Source organism: Somniosus microcephalus, chromosome 1, assembly GCF_052327205.1.
Source record: "Somniosus microcephalus isolate GS21.2 chromosome 1, FLI_Smic_1.0, whole genome shotgun sequence".
Taxonomy (NCBI): Eukaryota; Metazoa; Chordata; class Chondrichthyes; order Squaliformes; family Somniosidae; genus Somniosus; species Somniosus microcephalus.
Genome location: NC_140987.1, coordinates 142264615 through 142281419, shown reverse-complemented (window position 1 = coordinate 142281419; position 16805 = coordinate 142264615). Strand labels below are relative to the sequence as shown.

The 16805-nt window shown below is 46.7% G+C and overlaps 1 protein-coding gene across 1 annotated transcript in view; it reads left to right on the top strand.

The window, feature by feature from the left end:
• The window catches only part of cyp1d1 (cytochrome P450, family 1, subfamily D, polypeptide 1), a 145808-nt gene that overhangs the window by 102793 nt on the left and 26210 nt on the right, over window positions 1-16805 (top strand). The window contains exon 5 of the mRNA XM_085986303.1: window positions 10532-10655. Coding sequence (XP_085842429.1) covers window positions 10532-10655 — 124 coding nt within the window. The remainder of the gene's footprint in view (window positions 1-10531; window positions 10656-16805) is intronic.

Below are 16805 nucleotides of genomic sequence, written 5' to 3'. Positions count from 1 at the left end.
AGCCAGATGAACTAATCAGCAACTACCCTGTAAATAGTTCATGATCCCTTAAAATAGCACTGGTGGGGGGGGTCCTTCATTTAGTTTAATTTTGTGTTCAGCTGTGCGAGGTTAAGACAGGGCATAGGCTGGAGTGTGGAGTTTGAAAATGGCAGCCCTGGCATCAAATCAGCATTGCACACTGATTGACATCATAATCTGCCTGGTCTGCATGCTGTTGGCGGTTGTTAGGTGCGAGTGCACAAACCCCTTTACCAAGATGGTGTCCGGCGCACTTCCCATTGGAACAGTGAGCATGTATCTCGGACCCCATTTTCGAGCATTGGGAGGTCACGTTGTGCCTAAAAGATGGGTGCTACACAGCCCAATTTCTCCCCCAGTATTCTATAAGTTTTTTTGAATTAACCACTTGAGATGCTGCTTTTAATATCATGTGGACCTGAACCATTAAATCTCTCTGCTCTTTCATGTCATCCAGCCATCCCCCATTCAAAGTATAATAATTAATTTTTTTAATCACAATGTAACACCTTGTGGCGGAGCCACTGAATGACTCTGGGCAACTGTACATAATTCCCTTTAACGATGTTCTAACACCAGCCTAAGCCTGTACCATTGTGTTAGACATTACTTTGTTTTGTATATAGTGTTTGTATGCACGGGGCGTGGCCCCTTTAAGAGCGCGGGAAAACGCGGGCAAACGCGATGATGTCTCGTCGCAAACCACGTGACTGCCCGGGCAGTCCTCGTTGAATCTCCATCTTGTTAAGACCTGTTTTCATGGCTCTCCTGTATCGACCTCATCAAACTGTTTGAACTCGTTTAGTTTTACATTAAAGACCTTTTTGATTGATCTCCTGAGTCGACTTCAGTTATTAGTTAGGAATTCGTCAATTCCTACATTGGTGACCCCGTTTTTTGTGAACGTTTTTCACAAAAAGGACACAGCATGGAGGCCAACGCCGTTTAGCTGAAGCTACCGCAGTTCTGGGAGCAGCAAGCGACCTCGTGGTTCATTCAGGTCGAGGCCCAATTCACCCTGCAGGACATCGCTGCGGATCAGACCAAATATCTCGATGTGGTCTCCGCACTCGACAGCTCTACCGCCTCGCGGATCATCAGCCTCCTCGAGAACCCTCCAATGGAGCGCAAGTATGAAACCCTCAAGGTGCGGTTGCTGCAAGTTTTCGGGCTCACTAAAGTGGAGCGCGCCCGTCGATTGCTCGCTATGCCCGGGCTCGGGGACTCCAAGCCCTCGGAGTTAATGAGCCAAATGCTCACACTCCTTGGCTCCAAACCGGAATGCTTCCTATTCTGTGAAATATTCCTCAGCCAGCTACCGGAACAGGTGCAAGCCGCCCTGGCCAGATCCGAAGTTGAGGACTGCGCAGCACTCGCGGCAGAGGCGGACAAAATTTTTGCGCTTACTCAGCAGTACTGCGCCGCCACGAGACGCCCATCCCCCACGGACGCCGCCCCAGCTCGTCAGCCTGCTGGGCTGTGTTTCTACCACGCGCAGTTCGGCGTGAAAGCGAGACGTTGCCACCCTCCCTGCAGCTTTCCCCCCAAAAAAACAACTATGACCATCAAGGAACGGGTCTAACGGGCACCCCGCGGCCGCGATGGCAATCGGCAACGCGGGCAAGTTGCTGTTTATCACCGATACTCTCTCCGGTCATCGTTTTCTGTGCAACACCGGAGCGCAGTGCAGCATATTACCCGTGTCTGCCCTCGATGTGCAGACCGGGATTCACAGCCTCGCCCTTGAAGCAGCCAATGGCGGAGCGATTCGGGTCTTCAGCAGATGGCGGGTGCAGTTGTGTTTCGGGGGCCAACATTTTTACTGGGAGCTTGTGACGGCCAAGGTTTCGCAACCCATTCTCGGCACGGATTTCCTGTGCGCCAACAGCCTCCTGGTTGACGTGAGGAACTGTCGGTTGATCAACGTGGCAACTTTTCATTCTATTCCTTGTTACCGCAGTAACACTACGTCGCGCACCGTCGCCTGTGCTTTTCTGGCTCCGGATGAGTTCGCTCGCCTGCTCGGCGAATTCCCCGACCTGACCAGACCCACGTTCTCCTCCACAGCCACGAAACATGGTGTGGAACACCACATCACCACCAACGGCCCCCCGGTCTACGCGCGGGCCCAGCACCTGGAACCTGGCAAGCTGGCGGTCGCAAAAGCAGAGTTCGCGACCATGGAACAGTTGGGGATTATTCACCGGTCGAATAGTCCCTTGTCTTTGTGGTGTATGTGCCTTTAAGAGCCCCTGTGTACTGTAATGCCGGTAATGGCCACTCGGGCTATATAAGCCTGTATAGTGTCTTGTATCTGTTAGTTCACCTCCAGACTTTGTTCAGTAAACACCTGTGAAACCAACTCCTGCCTTCCGTGTCTCCATTAGCACACGGGTACAACAGTGGCGACGAATTGGAAACGGACTTACCTGCAATTCGACAGCACCTCAAGGAGATCGATTCCTCAGACGAAAGTCGAAGAAAAACAAGAAAGAAAAGAGAAAAGGGAAAGACTGTGGTTTCACCGGCTGGCCGAGCTGATGGCAGGTACTGCAGTGGTCCTTCCTGGGCGGGCTGGGGCTCCATCGGCTGGCTCTGCAGCGGGGCCGAGCAGCGAAGGCGGAGGCAAACAAAGACAGAGGGAGGGAGCACTCGGGAGGCGGCTGGTGCTGCAAAGCAGGTCGGCGTTCGGACCAAGCAGAGGGAGGGAAAAGTCCCAGAGAGTCCGGCGGGAATGAGTCTCCACCTATTGAAAAAAAAAACCTATTTAAATAAAAACCGTGGAGAACAGCGTTGTCAGCAGCAGCAGTGGCGGGAAAGCGCGGGAAGCACCATTTTTTTTCTGCAGGGAAGAAAGGAAAGCGCGGGAGGCGCCATTTTCGGCACCCATGAAATGACACAGGGTTTCGAGAGATGTTATCGCTGTGGTAGATCCACCCATGATCAGAGGGACTGCTGGTTCAAGGACAAAGCATGCAGGCAATGTGGAAAGATTGGACACATTGCACGTGTATGCCGATCTGGATACAAAAAATCCACGGACAGGAAAAAAATCAATAAGGAAAAGTACAGAAAAGTACAAATGATGACGGACAGTGGCTCCGAAGACCAGAAGAGCGAAAGCGACTCCGGAAACAAGAGACTAAGCTGTCTCAAATTACATAATGTAATTGCCAAAGAAGATTACCAGACCATTTGGGTTACCCTCACGATAGCGGGGTCCCCAGTTAAAATGGAGCTAGATACAGGATCAGCTCTGACCGTCATAAGTCGACGGGATTACGAGCGGCTATTTCCGCATGTACCTTTGAAAGACACATCCATTATCTTGAAAACATATACGGGGCAGAAAGTATACCCCAAAGGGAAAATAAAGGTGCCTGTTGTATACAACGGCAAGGAAATACAGAAGTTGTATTTATACGTTCTGCAAGATGGTGGTCCACCGCTGCTGGGATGTGAATGGATCAGGAAGATACGTTTAGACTGGCACTCCATTCAGGCACTGACGGTGACCAGTAAGAAAAAAAATGATGATGACGTCATACCTGAACGATTAAAAGACATCTTGGCCAACGCCAAGGAAGTGTTTCAACAGGAACTAGGAACCTTGAAAGGCGTCACCGCCTCAATAAAAGTGGAAGATGCGGCAATTCCCAAGTTTTTTAAGGCAAGGCCGGTGCCATACGCAATTCGTCCAGCAGTCGATGCAGAGCTGGAGAATTTGGAAAAGGCAGGCGTATTATCCAAGATAGATTGGAGCGAGTGGGCAACACCCATCGTCCCGGTCATGAAGAAAACGTTGAATAATGATAAATCTGAAGAACAGAGAAAAATTCGCATCTGTGGGGACTTCAAGGTGACTGTAAACCCGGTCCTTCACATGGTACAGTATCCTCTTCCGAGGATAGAAGATATTTTCACCTCACTATCCGGAGGAAAACGTTTCACCAAAATTGACTTGGCACAGGCATATCTACAGATGGAGGTTGAAGAGGCCTCTAAAAAGTATCTCACGATAAATACACACAAAGGCCTGTACCAGTACAATCGACTGGTTTTCGGAGTAGCGTCAGCTCCAGCTATCTGGCAAAGAGCTATGGAGCAAGTCCTCCAAGGGATTCCGGGGACTCAATGCTACCTAGACGACACCCTTGTAACAGGAGAAAACGACAACGAGCACCTTGCCAGTTTGGAGCAGGTGCTCACTAGGCTGAGAGAACGGGGCCTACGAGCAAATCGCCCCAAGTGTGAATTTTTCCAGAAACAAATATCATATTGTGGCCACATAATTAACGAGGAAGGGTTGCATAAGTCACCTGAAAAAATTGAAGCGGTCATAAAAGCCCCAGCACCTGAAAATGTCTCACAATTAAGATCATTCCTGGGATTGATAAATTACTATCATAAATTTTTACCGAACTTGTCAACTCTTCTGCACCCTCTTAACGAACTGCTACAAACGGGAGTAATTTGGAAATGGAGCGAAGACTGTAAACGTGCCTTCCATAAATGCAAAGGCTTGATCACGTCCAAGGAAGTTTTGGCTCATTACAACCCATCACTGCCAATCAGACTGGCGTGCGATGCATCCCCTTACGGCGTAGGAGCGGTATTATCGCATAGATTCCCTGATGGCTCGGAGCGGCCGATAGCTTTTGCGTCACGCTCATTGAACTCAGCTGAGCGTAACTATGCCCAGATCGACAGGGAAGCACTCAGCCTGGTATGGGGAGTGAAGAAATTCAACCATTACCTACACGGACAAAAATTTACCTTTTGACTGATCTTCAACCCCTCGTCTCCATATTCAACCCTAAAAAGGGTGTTCCCATTATGACAGTGCAAAGGCTACAGAGGTGGTCCCTTTTCCGAGGGGCACACCAATATGACATAGAATACAAAGGATCAAAACAGCATGGGAATGCTGACGGTTTATCGCGCCTACCGTTGCCAGCGGTAGAAGAGGCACTTACAGTGGACCCAGTGGAGATGTTCCACTCAACCATAGTGGAATGTCTACCAGTAACAAATTCTGCCATTGAAAAGGAAACGAGAAATGACCCGACACTCTCACGAGTCTACGATTTAACGGTGAAGGGATGGCCAGCACATGGCGAACCACTGTTGCCAGCATTCTCGCAAAGAAGAGAACAGCTGTCAGTGTGCCGAGGAACCTTGATGTGTGGATCCAGAGTGGTGATTCCACCCAAACTCCAGGATAAAGTGCTAAAGGAGCTTCACGAGGGGCATCTGGGTGGAGTGAAAATGAAGAACCTAGCCAGAGCGTTTGTGTGGTGGCCAGGTATCGATGGAGACATCGAAGAAATGACCAAGAGCTGCCTAGGATGCCAGAAGGTCCAAAACGCCCCACCACAAGCCCCTCTACATCCATGGGAGTGGCCCTCATCTTCATGGCAAAGGGTACACATCGACTTTGCTGGTCCATTTATGGACTCAATGTTCTTAACCGCGGTTGATGCACACTCCAAGTGGCCGGAGGTAATAAAGATGTCCTCCACCACCACGGAAAAAACCATCACAGTATTAAGGACTATATTTGCCAGGAATGGGCTGCCTGAACAGATCTGTTCTGATAATGGACCGCAATTTGTGTCCGAAGAATTCAGGAAGTTCTTAAAAAACAATGGGGTTAAGCACTACACGTCCACCCCATACCATCCCGCCACCAATGGATTGGCTGAAAGGTTTGTCCAGACCTTCAAGAAGGCCATAAAGGCCATGGGTAATGAAGACATAAAACTTCAGCATAAGGTAGATAACTTCTTGTTTGCATACAGGAATGCAACATATGTGGTTACAAACCAAACTCCCGCCATGATGTTCTTCAATAGAAGCCTAAGATGCCGGCTGGATTTGATCAAGCCAAACATCAGAAGGGACGTGGAGACCGGCAATTTCAAGGCATGAATGAAAGGCCAACTAGAACCTTCCAGATAGGTCAACAAGTTTTGGCCCGGGACTACCGTACCGAGAAATGCCAGCCTGGAACTATTTGCACACGACTAGGACCGCTGATGTATACCGTGGACATTGGAGAAAGCATAATAAGGCACCATGTTGACCAGATCATAGAGTCATCCGAAAAGGGACAACCTACACCACAACTCTATACGCCTAATGATGAAGCAGAGATACCCATAGTATCTACCTCCGATCCGGTGATGCTGGAACCAGATGAACCCGACACTGGCATTCAAGCCGAATCGACCTTGCCAGAAGAACCTACTACACCACCAAAAACGACTACACCACCGAGGCGTTATCCGGACCGAGTCAGGAAGCCTCCAGAGAGACTGACTTATAATTGATTAACTGCAGCAAATGTATAGATTATTGTTCTTGTAATATGTTAACTAATGATTACTTAAAATGTTATGTACTGGTTGTCTAAAAGGGGAGGAATTGTGGTGTATGTGCCTTTAAGAGCCCCTGTGTACTGTAATACCGGTAATGGCCACTCGGGCTATATAAGCCTGTATAGTGTCTTGTATCTGTTAGTTCACCTCCAGACTTTGTTCAGTAAACACCTGTGAAACCAACTCCTGCCTTCCGTGTCTCCATTAACACACGGATACAGCAGTCTTCACCCCTCCACATCGTCCCAAAGCCTGGCGGCGGATGTCGGCCATGCGACGACTATCGACGCCTAAATGACGCCACCACTCCTGATCGGTACCCGATCCCTCACATCCAGGATTTCTCCGCCCATTTGGCAGGGAACACTGTCTTCTCGAAAGTCGACCTCGTCCGGGGCTACCACCAGGTCCCCGTTCATCCCCAAGACGTCCAGAAGACTGCTGTCATTACCCCATTCGGCCTTTTCTAGTTTTTAAGAATGCTGTTTGGGTTAAAGAACGCCGCCCAGGCTTTCCAATGCCTGATGGACTCCGTGCTGCGGGACCTCAAGTTCCTCTTTGTCTACCTGGACGATATTCTCATTGCCAGTCCCACTAAAGAAGAACACATCTGTCACCTTCGCACCCTTTTTCGACGTCTCAGCCAACACGGCCTGATTATCAACCCGGCCAAGTGTCAGTTTGGCCTGCAACAAATTGATTTCCTGGGGCATCGCATCACTTCAGAGGGAGCGGTTCCTTTACAAGCGAAGGTAGAGGCGGTGATGTCCTTTCCACGCCCGCAAATCATTAAGGCCCTGCAGGAATTCCTAGGCATGGTAAACTTTTACCACCGTTTTGTGCCTAAGGCAGCACTATTCATGCAGCCCCTGTACAAGGCCCTCAAGGGCAAGACTGGCAAAGATATGGTAGACTGGACGGTTGACATGGCCCGGGCGTTCGCCGACACCAAAAGCGCCTTGGCGAATGCGACTATGCTGGCACACCCACAGCCAGGAGCCACCATTGCCCTCACCACCAACGCATCAGACTACGCAATTGACGCCATGCAAGAGCAGTGGGTGAAAGGGATGTGGCAGCTGTTGGCATTCTTCAGCCGTCAACTACGGCGGAACGAGAGAGCGTATAGCACATTCGACCGGGAGTTGATCGCTCTTTTTCTGGCCATCCGCCATTTTCGCTTCCTCCTGGAAGGACGTCCCTTCACCGCCTTCGTGGACCATAAGCCACTCACCTTCGCCATGGCCAAGACCGCCGAACTGTGGTCATACCGACAGCAACGTCAACTGACCTACATATCCGAGTTCACCACGGATATACAGCACGTGGCCGTTAGGGACAACCTGGTGGCCGACTGCCTCTCCCGCGCGACCGTCAATACGGTTCATTTAGGCATCGATTACGTCCTCATGGCAGCGGATCAAGCCTCGGACCCAGAAGTCCAAGCCTACAGAACCACCGTCACTGGCCTCCAGTTGGCCGACGTCAAGTTCCATGCGGCAGGTACCACGCTCTTGTGTGACGTCACCGTACGGGACCCTCGCCCTGTCGTACCGGTCGTCTGGCGCGGCAAACTGTTCGACGCCATACATGGGTTGTCACACCCAGGAATGAAGGCCTCTCAGAAGCTGATGTCAGTGAAATTCGTATGGCACGGCATGCACAAGGATGTCTGCGACTGGACCAACACCTGCGTGGTCTGCCAAATAGCCAAGGTACAGCGTCACATCAAAGCTCCGTTGGCCACCTTCACAGTTCCGGAGCGACGGTTTGACCATGTCAATGTGGACCTGGTGGGTCCACTCCCACCCTCCCATGGTTTTTTACACATCCTGACCATGGTTTACTGCACCACCAGATGGCCAGAGGTGGTTCCCCCATCATCCACTACTTCGGCAGACGTGGCCAGGGCTTTCATTTCCACCTGGGTCGCCCGTTTCGGAGTGCCCGCTGATATTTCTTCAGACAGGGGACCGCAGTTTTCCTCTGAACTCTGGAATGCAGTGGCCCAAGGACTCGGTGTCAAATTACACCGCACCACAGCATACCACCCACAGGCGAATGGTCTCTGTGAACGTTTCCACCGGTCACTGAAAGCCACCCTGAGGGCCAGCCTCCAGGACACTGGATGGGCAGACAAGCTACCATGGGTCCTGTTGGGCCATCGCACAGCCCCCAAAGAAGACCTTCACTCGTCATCCGCGGAGCTGGTGTACGGTCAACCGCTGCGAGTCCCAGGGGATTTCTTACCAGAATCGACGAAGCCTTGGTCCGCGTCTGACCAGCTTACTAGTCACCAAGAGGTGGCCAGATGTTTCGCGCCGGTGCCAACTTCGCACAACGGCTGCAGAGTTTGCACGTTCCAACGGATCTTCACAAGGCAGAATACGCCTTTATTCGCCACGATGCTCATAGGGATCCACTCAAGGCCCCATATACTGGTCCCTTCCGCGTGTTGGAGGCAGGGGACAAAACCTTCAAGGTAGATGTCGGTGGTAAACCGGACCACATTTCAGTCGATTGATTAAAGCTGGCACATCTGGACCTCGACCACCCTGTCGAGACAGCACAACTGCCGAGACGAGTTTGGCCACCCATCGCCATTACGACAGACCAAGCGCAACCGCCCGCCAGACCGCCAGCCGCCCAGCAGCCTCCACCTCCAGAGTACAGGAGTCGTTCCGACAGGCTCATCAGACCCCCTCACCGTTTGACTTTGTCCGTTAAAGCGAATTCTGGGGGGGCGCATGTGGCGGAGCCACTGAATGACTCTGGGCAACTGTACATAATTCCCTTTAACGATGCTCTAACACCAGCCTAAGCCTGTACCATTGCGTTAAACATTACTTTGTTTTGTATATAGTGTTTGTATGGACGGAGCGTGGCCCCTTTAAGAGCGCGGGAAAATGCGGGCAAATGCGATGATGTCACGTCGCAAACCATGTGACTGCCCGGGCAGTCCTCGTGGAATCTCCATCTTGTTAAGACCTGTTTTCGTGGCTTTCCTGTATCGATCTCATGAAACTGTTTGAACTCGTTTAGTTTTACATTAAAGACCTGTTTGATTGATCTCCTGAGTCGACCTCAGTTATTAGTTAGGAATTCGTCAATCCCTGCATCCTTATATTTATTGACATTGAATTCCGTTTGCCTTTTTCTTGTCAGTTCTACCATCTTACAAATATTCCCTTGGAGCTTCCTTTGGTTCTTAGAATTATTTACTATGCCTCATATTTAGAAATTGTAAATTTTGATATCACTCCCTTTAGCCCTAAATCAAAATTATTGATGTACACATTGATGGACAAGAAGCTTCACTCAGTTGATATATAATGATGATCTCAACGAATGATTATAACAGAGAGATTTTCAATTTGGCTGCTTCTGGCGAGGAGCGAACTTACTCGGAATGTGCATCAGGAAAATATCCAACCTATTTTGCTCTTCCTTCCATTTAATAAAAGGATGGAAAATTGTGGCCCAATTTCTCAATGTGTGCTCCTGCTGGACAGGGTTTTGTGCCAAGAGCATCCAAGCAGAAAATCTCCCTTTATATTTCTGATGTAATCACAGCAAGTATTTATCAGAATTTATATTTCTTAATTGTTCTTGGGATGTTGATGACACTAGCAAGACAGTATTGCTCATTCCTTGTTGCCCCAGGGACAGAAAGAGTCACTATGTAGTTGTAAATTGTAGGCCAGACCACGTAGGATGGCAGGCTCCCTTCCCCCAAGGACCTTCGTGAAACAGCTGGATTTGTACAACAATCAAGTCGTTTTCATTGTCATTTTCTGGTGCTCGCTCACAAATTACCAGATTTATTGTATTCAATTTCACAACATGCAATGTGGAGAATTGAACTCTTAACCTCTGGCTTGCTAGTCCAGTTCCACATCCTCTATCATGATTATTGGGGAAATAACAGTGCAAATCAATTTTTTGATATTGATGGGTGTTTTTAGGCAGAGAAATCAAAACTTCTTCTGATGACTGCCCCTTTGTTATTATTGGTATGAAAATGGGATTGTTTCAATGGTTGGAAATCGCAAGACCATAAGAACATCAGATATAATGCACAGCATTTATTATAATTCAGGGTTTAATATGATTCAAATTTTTATTTCTAGATAAAAAGCTGGGACAAGATAGATCACCAAGGCTTGAAGACCGGATATTACTGCCTTACATGGAAGCTTTCATTAATGAGGTGTTTAGGATAACAACTTTTGTGCCACTTACAATCCCTCATAGGTAATTACATTACTGGCAGTGAATGACTTCATTGTGTTCATTTGCAACAACAACTTGTATTTATATAGCACCTTTAACGTAGTAAAATATCCCAAGACACTTCACAGGAGTGTTATACGACAAAAAATTGACACCGAGCCACATACAAAACTGGGGCAGGTGACCAAAAGCTTGGTCAAAGAGATAGGTTTTAAGGAGCGTCTTAAAGGATGAAAGAGAGGTAGAGAGGTGGAGAGGTTTAGGGAGGGAGTTCCAGAGCTTAGGGCCGAGGCAGCTGAAGGCACGGCCACTGATGGATAAGCGATTACATTCAGAGATGCTGAAGAGGGCAGAATTTGAGGAGCGCAGATATCTTGGGGGTCTGTGGGGCTGAAGGAGAGTAGCGAGATAGGGAGGGGTGAGGCCATGGAAGGATTTGAAAACAAGGATTTATTAAGAAACTTGCTAAAAAAGATTATATGAATGAAGTTAGCGAAGAGAAAGATGTGCTTTATTTTATGATGATACTAATTTGGGGCTTCAGTTCATATTTATACTGGATTGGAGTGGGGTGAATTTCACCATCTCCAACTGGCCCTAATCTCTCTGCTTGCTTCTGCAGTATTGATAAAGTCCAGAGCTGTGAGGCAGTGATTACAATGACTTAGAGGATTGGAAGGTGGTGGTGGTGGTGAACTGGGCTAGGAGCCTAGGTTTATCTCAACATCTCTCACTTCAGCCTTAAATTCTCAATTTAAGAAATTACTCCCTGTTGAAAAATGATACATGTGTGGAGAATAAAAAAAGAAAATTACAGTATATAAAAATCATATTCCAGATGTCATGCAAAACTATCTTAGAAAGATAGACATTTTATCCTGTGTTCTTCTGATTTGAAACTTGAAATTTATATGGAATTTACTGACCTCTAATTCACCTCAGGAACTTACAAGCAACTATAATTACCTGAATTCCCATGGGGTGTATTTTAGCAGTGGTCTTGGAAAGACAGAAATATATAGAGCCAATTACATGTTACCTGCAGGGAGCTGTCCCACTGGTCATGCATTTTGGGAATTCATGGGTAGTGAACTAGTGATTTCCTGATATGCCTGGCTGGGAGAACACAATTATATTTTGTCACAGCTGGAAAGCACTCTGAAGCTGCTGTTTGCTTCTGAGCTTAAGCCTGAAACTGACGAATACATTTCGATTTGCAACCTTTCATGACCAAACAGCTTTTAAACTCTGCATGACCTGTTTACTTAATTAGATTTTGTGATTTCAAAAAGACACAAGCCTAGAAATTCCCCATTGCAGCACCGGCTGTTAAGGCTAGTTTTGTTGAAAAAGTGGCGGCCGCCTCGCTTCTGCCCGCTTTCGGGGCGGTACACAACGGCTGCCATTTTGGTGAGGGCCATAGCGCTGCAGTTACCAGCGCTGGCCTCTCAAATTTAAATGAGCAGATCATGACGTCAATCGGTATGCAATGCCTGATTTGATGCCATGACTGCTATTTTGGATGTCGCCACATGCCATAGCGCACTGTCCTAACTACGCGCAGAAAAACGTGCATGTAGCGGCCCTGCAGAGACGCTGTCAGCGCTTTTTAAAGGGACACACACATCTTTCAGGTAAATTTGGATTTCAGCTTTGGACTTTTTTTTATATTTTATTGAAGTAGTGGCTTGGTGCAATACATTTAAAAAGTTGTTAAAGTGTGCAGGGAGTGCTGCTCAGGCAAGGCCTCAGATGGTAAAGGAAGACCTCCGAGGAGACAGAAAATGCTGGAAATACTCAGCAGCAATGCTCCCTCTAATTTTTATTTGTACTGGGCGGGCAACAAACTCCTCTGAATGCGACATTTTTGTACATGGGCAGTTAACAACAACAGCAACAACGCCCTACCCAACAACAGCAGCAACAACAGAAAATTCAGATCTTTCATTACTTTTGTTCATTGTGCAAATTAATTTACTAGAATTTTACCAGGGATGAGGGACTTCAGTTATCTGGAGAGATTAAAGAAACTGGGATTGTTCTCCTTAGAGCAGAGATTTAATAGAGATGTTCAAAATTTTGAAGGGTTTTGAAAGAGTAAATAAGGAGAAATTGTTTCCACTGGCAGGAGGGTTGGTAACCAGAGATGAGGAGAATTTTTTTTTAATGCAGCGAGTTGTTGTGATCTGGAATGCACTGCCTGAAAGGGCTGTGGAAGCAGATTCAATATTAACTTTCAAAAGGGAATTGGATAAATATTTGAACAGGAAAACTTTGCAGGGTTTTGGCGAAAGAGCAGGGGAATGGGACTAATTGGATTCCTCTACCAAAGAGCCGGAGCAGGTATAATGGGCCAAATGGCCTCCTCCTATGCTGTTTCCTGGACCAACTAGAGATCAGGCCATCTTACACTGGGTATTATGTAACGAGAAAGGATTAATTAGCAATCTTGTTGTGCGAGGCCCCTTGGGTCAGAGCGATCATAATATGATAGAATTCTTCATTAAGATGGAGAGTGAAATAGTTAACTCATAGACTAGGGTCCTGAATTTAAATAAAGGAGACTACGATGGTATAAGGTGCGAGTTGGATAGGATTGATTGGGGAATGTCAGTCAAAGGGTTGACGGTGGATGGGCAATGGCAAACATTCAAAGATCACATGGATGAACTACAGAATTTGCTCATCCCAGTTTGGCATAAAAATAAAACAAAAAAGGTGACTCAACCGTGGCTAACAAGGGAAATTAGGGATAGCATAAGATCCAAGGAGAGGACATATAAATTGGCCAGAAAAAGCAGTAAACCTGAGGATTGGGAGCAGTTTAGGATTCAACAAAGGAGGACAAAAGGATGAATTAAGAGGGGGAAAATAGAGTATGAGAGTAAGCTTGCGAGGAACATAAAAACTGACTGTAAAAGCTTTTATAGATATGTGTGAAGAGAAAAAGATTGGTGAAGTCAAGCGTAGGTCCCTTGTAGTCAGAATCAGGGGAATTTATAATGGGGAACAAAGAAATGGCAGACCAATTAAATACATACTTTGGTTCTGTCTTCACAAAGCAGGACACAAATAACCTCCCAAAGATGTCGGAGAACATAGGGTCTAATGAAAGGGAGGAACTAATAGAAATCAGTATTTGTAAGGAAATGGTGTTAGGGAAATTGATGGGACTGAGGGCCGATAAATCCCCAGGGCTTGATAATCTACATCCTAGGGTAGTTAAGGAAGTGGCCCTAGAAATAGTAGATGCATTGCTGGTAATCTTCCAAAATTCTATAGACTCTGGAACAGTACCCATGGATTGGCGGGTAGCTAATGTTACCCCACTATTCAAAAAGGGTGGTAGAGAGAAAACGGGGAATTACAGACCGGTAAGCCTGACATCAGTAGTGGGGAAAATGCTAGAGTCCATTATAAAGGATGAAATAGCAGAGCACTTGGAAAAAAGTGACCGGATCGGACAAAGTCAACATAGATTTGCAAAAGGTAAATCATGCTTGACTAATCTACTGGAATTTTTTGAGGATGTAACTGGTAAAATAGATAGGGAAGAACCAGTGGATGTGGTGTATTTGGATTTTCAAAAGGCTTTCGATAAGGTCCCGCATAAGAGATTAGCGTGTAAAATTAAGGCACTTGCGATTGGGGGCAAGGTATTGACTTGGATAGAGAACTGGTTGGCAGACAGAAAGCAAAGAGTTGGAATAAACGGGTCTTTTTCCGAGTGGCAGGCAGTGACTAGTGGGGTACCGCAGGGATCGGTCCTTGGACCCCAGCTATTCACAATATATATTAATGATCTGGACGAGGGAATTAGATGTAATATCTCCAAGTTTGCAGACGACACAAAGCTGGTTGGGCGTGTGTGCTGTGAGGAGGATGCCGAGAAATTCCAGTATGATTTGGACAGGTTGGGTGATTGGGCAGAAGCATGGCAGATGCAATATAACGTGGATAAATGCGAGGTTATCCACTTTGGTGTCAAAAACAGGAAGGCAGATTATTATCTGAATGGCAATAGATTGGGAGAACGGGTAGTGCAACGAGACCTGGGTGTCCTTGTGCACCAGTCGCTGAAAGTAAGCATGCAGGTGCAGCAGGCGGTTAAGAAGGCAAATGGTATGTTGGCCTTCGTAGCGAGAGGGTTTGAGTACAGGAACAAGGATGTCTTGCTGCAGCTGTACAGGGCCTTGGTGAGACCACACCTTGAGTATTGTGTGCAGTTTTGGTCACCTTATCTGAGGAAGGATGTTCTTGCCATGGGAGGAGTGCAGCGAAGATTCACCAGGCTGATGCCTGGGATGGCAGGAATGACGTATGAGGAGAGATTGGGTTGATTGGGCTTGTACTCGCTGGAGTTTAGAAGAATGAGAGGGGATCTCATCAAAACTTATAAAATTCTAACAGGACTAGACAGACTAGATGCTGGAAGGATGTTTCCGATGGTCGGGGAGTCCAGAACCAGAGGTCACAGTCTAAGGATAAGGGGTAAGCCATTTAGGACAGAGATGAGGAGGAATTTCTTCACCCAGAGAGTGGTGAACCTGTGGAATTCTCTACCAAAGAAGGCCGCAGAGGCCAATTCATTAAATATATTCAAGAAGGAGTTGGATATATTTCTTAAGGCTAAAGGGATCAAGGGATATGGAGAGAAGGCAGGAAGAGGGTACTGAATTTGGATGATCAGCCATGATCTCATTGAATGGCGGAGCAGGCTCGAGGGGCCGAATGGCCTACTCCTGCTCCTACCTTCTATGATTCTATGTTTTTATGTCTGATTCTATCTGATATCTTTTATCAAGCCCATAGACAGGTTGAGGGCAGGCTCGAGTATGGTGTGTGTCCCAGGCCAAGGATGCTGGGCAGGGGGAGTTGGGGAACTTTTTAAGAATTGCATTAAGGCAAATTATTCCTTTTTATTTTCTTACTTATTGTTTCATTATTATTGTCTCTAAATCCCACTCAAACTTGTACAATAAGTAAGAAGTAAAGTTGTAACACCAGACTTGTATCATACCAACTTAAATGGAATGGACATCATAAGAAGAATATTTTATCCAACATTCTTTAACCATATAAATTTTGATTTAACACTTGCTTTGTTTTTGATTTACTTTGCTTTTTTTGATGTTTTATCTTGTTTTTGGCCGTTTTAATTTGTTTTTGATTTTTTCATTTTCGATGGGTTTATTTTGTCTTTTGATGAATTTTATCTTGTTTCCAACTGATTTTATTTTGCTTTTCTAAATTTTGATTGGTTTATTTTGTATAACTTTGTTGTTGGGGTGGGAGGGAGTTGGGGGGAAGGTGAGGCAATTCACATTTCCATGTTGATTGCATTGAAGCCCCATTGAAACACATCACCAATTCGAGCCTTGGTTACAGCAGTCCAGCTTGATTGTTGCATCCACTCTGAACTATGTATTTATATCCAGTGCCAATCAGACTCAAGAGAATCAAAAGGCAGATTAAATAGAGCATGTTGACATTGACTATCTGTGCACCGCTTATCTCGCTCTCAATTTTCAGAAACTTTTTTTCTTCTCTTTCCAGCGGTTTACGAAATAAAAGCAATTAGATATGGCATTTTTTTAAAAATCACGGTTGACAGGCTGGTGGAGAAAGGCGATAATAATTCGTGACAGGTGAATCCTTAATTGTGCTGGCATTTTCCTTCTCTTTTCTGTGAAATGCAACACACTCGAGCAGCATAACAAAGTGGAGTTGAGGTTGATGATCAGCCATGATCTTATTGAATGGTGGAGCAGGCTCGAGGGGCCGTAAGGCCTACTCCTGCTCTTATTTCTTATGTTCTTATGCTTTATTTGAAAGCCGGTGCTAGTGGTACAAAGATCTAAGGAGAGCAGCAATATTCATGAATTTTGGAGAGAGGGGTTGTGTAATTTAATTAACCTTTGAGCTTAAGCAGAGTTTCATGGTCAGCCGCTGCCGTTAAACCAAAGGGTATTTGTGGTAAACCACTTTATCGTTACACTATAGTTATCACCGTTGTATCACGATACGAGGTCGCCTCTTGTCGCGCTGTTATACCTGGGCTGACCACCTCCGACTCCGCCCATGGCTCCACCTACCTGCCCAGGTATAAAGGTAGTCGACTGGCTGGTATTCCTCCTTGTTGGACCCGATCACCCACGAGGGTGGGCTCTG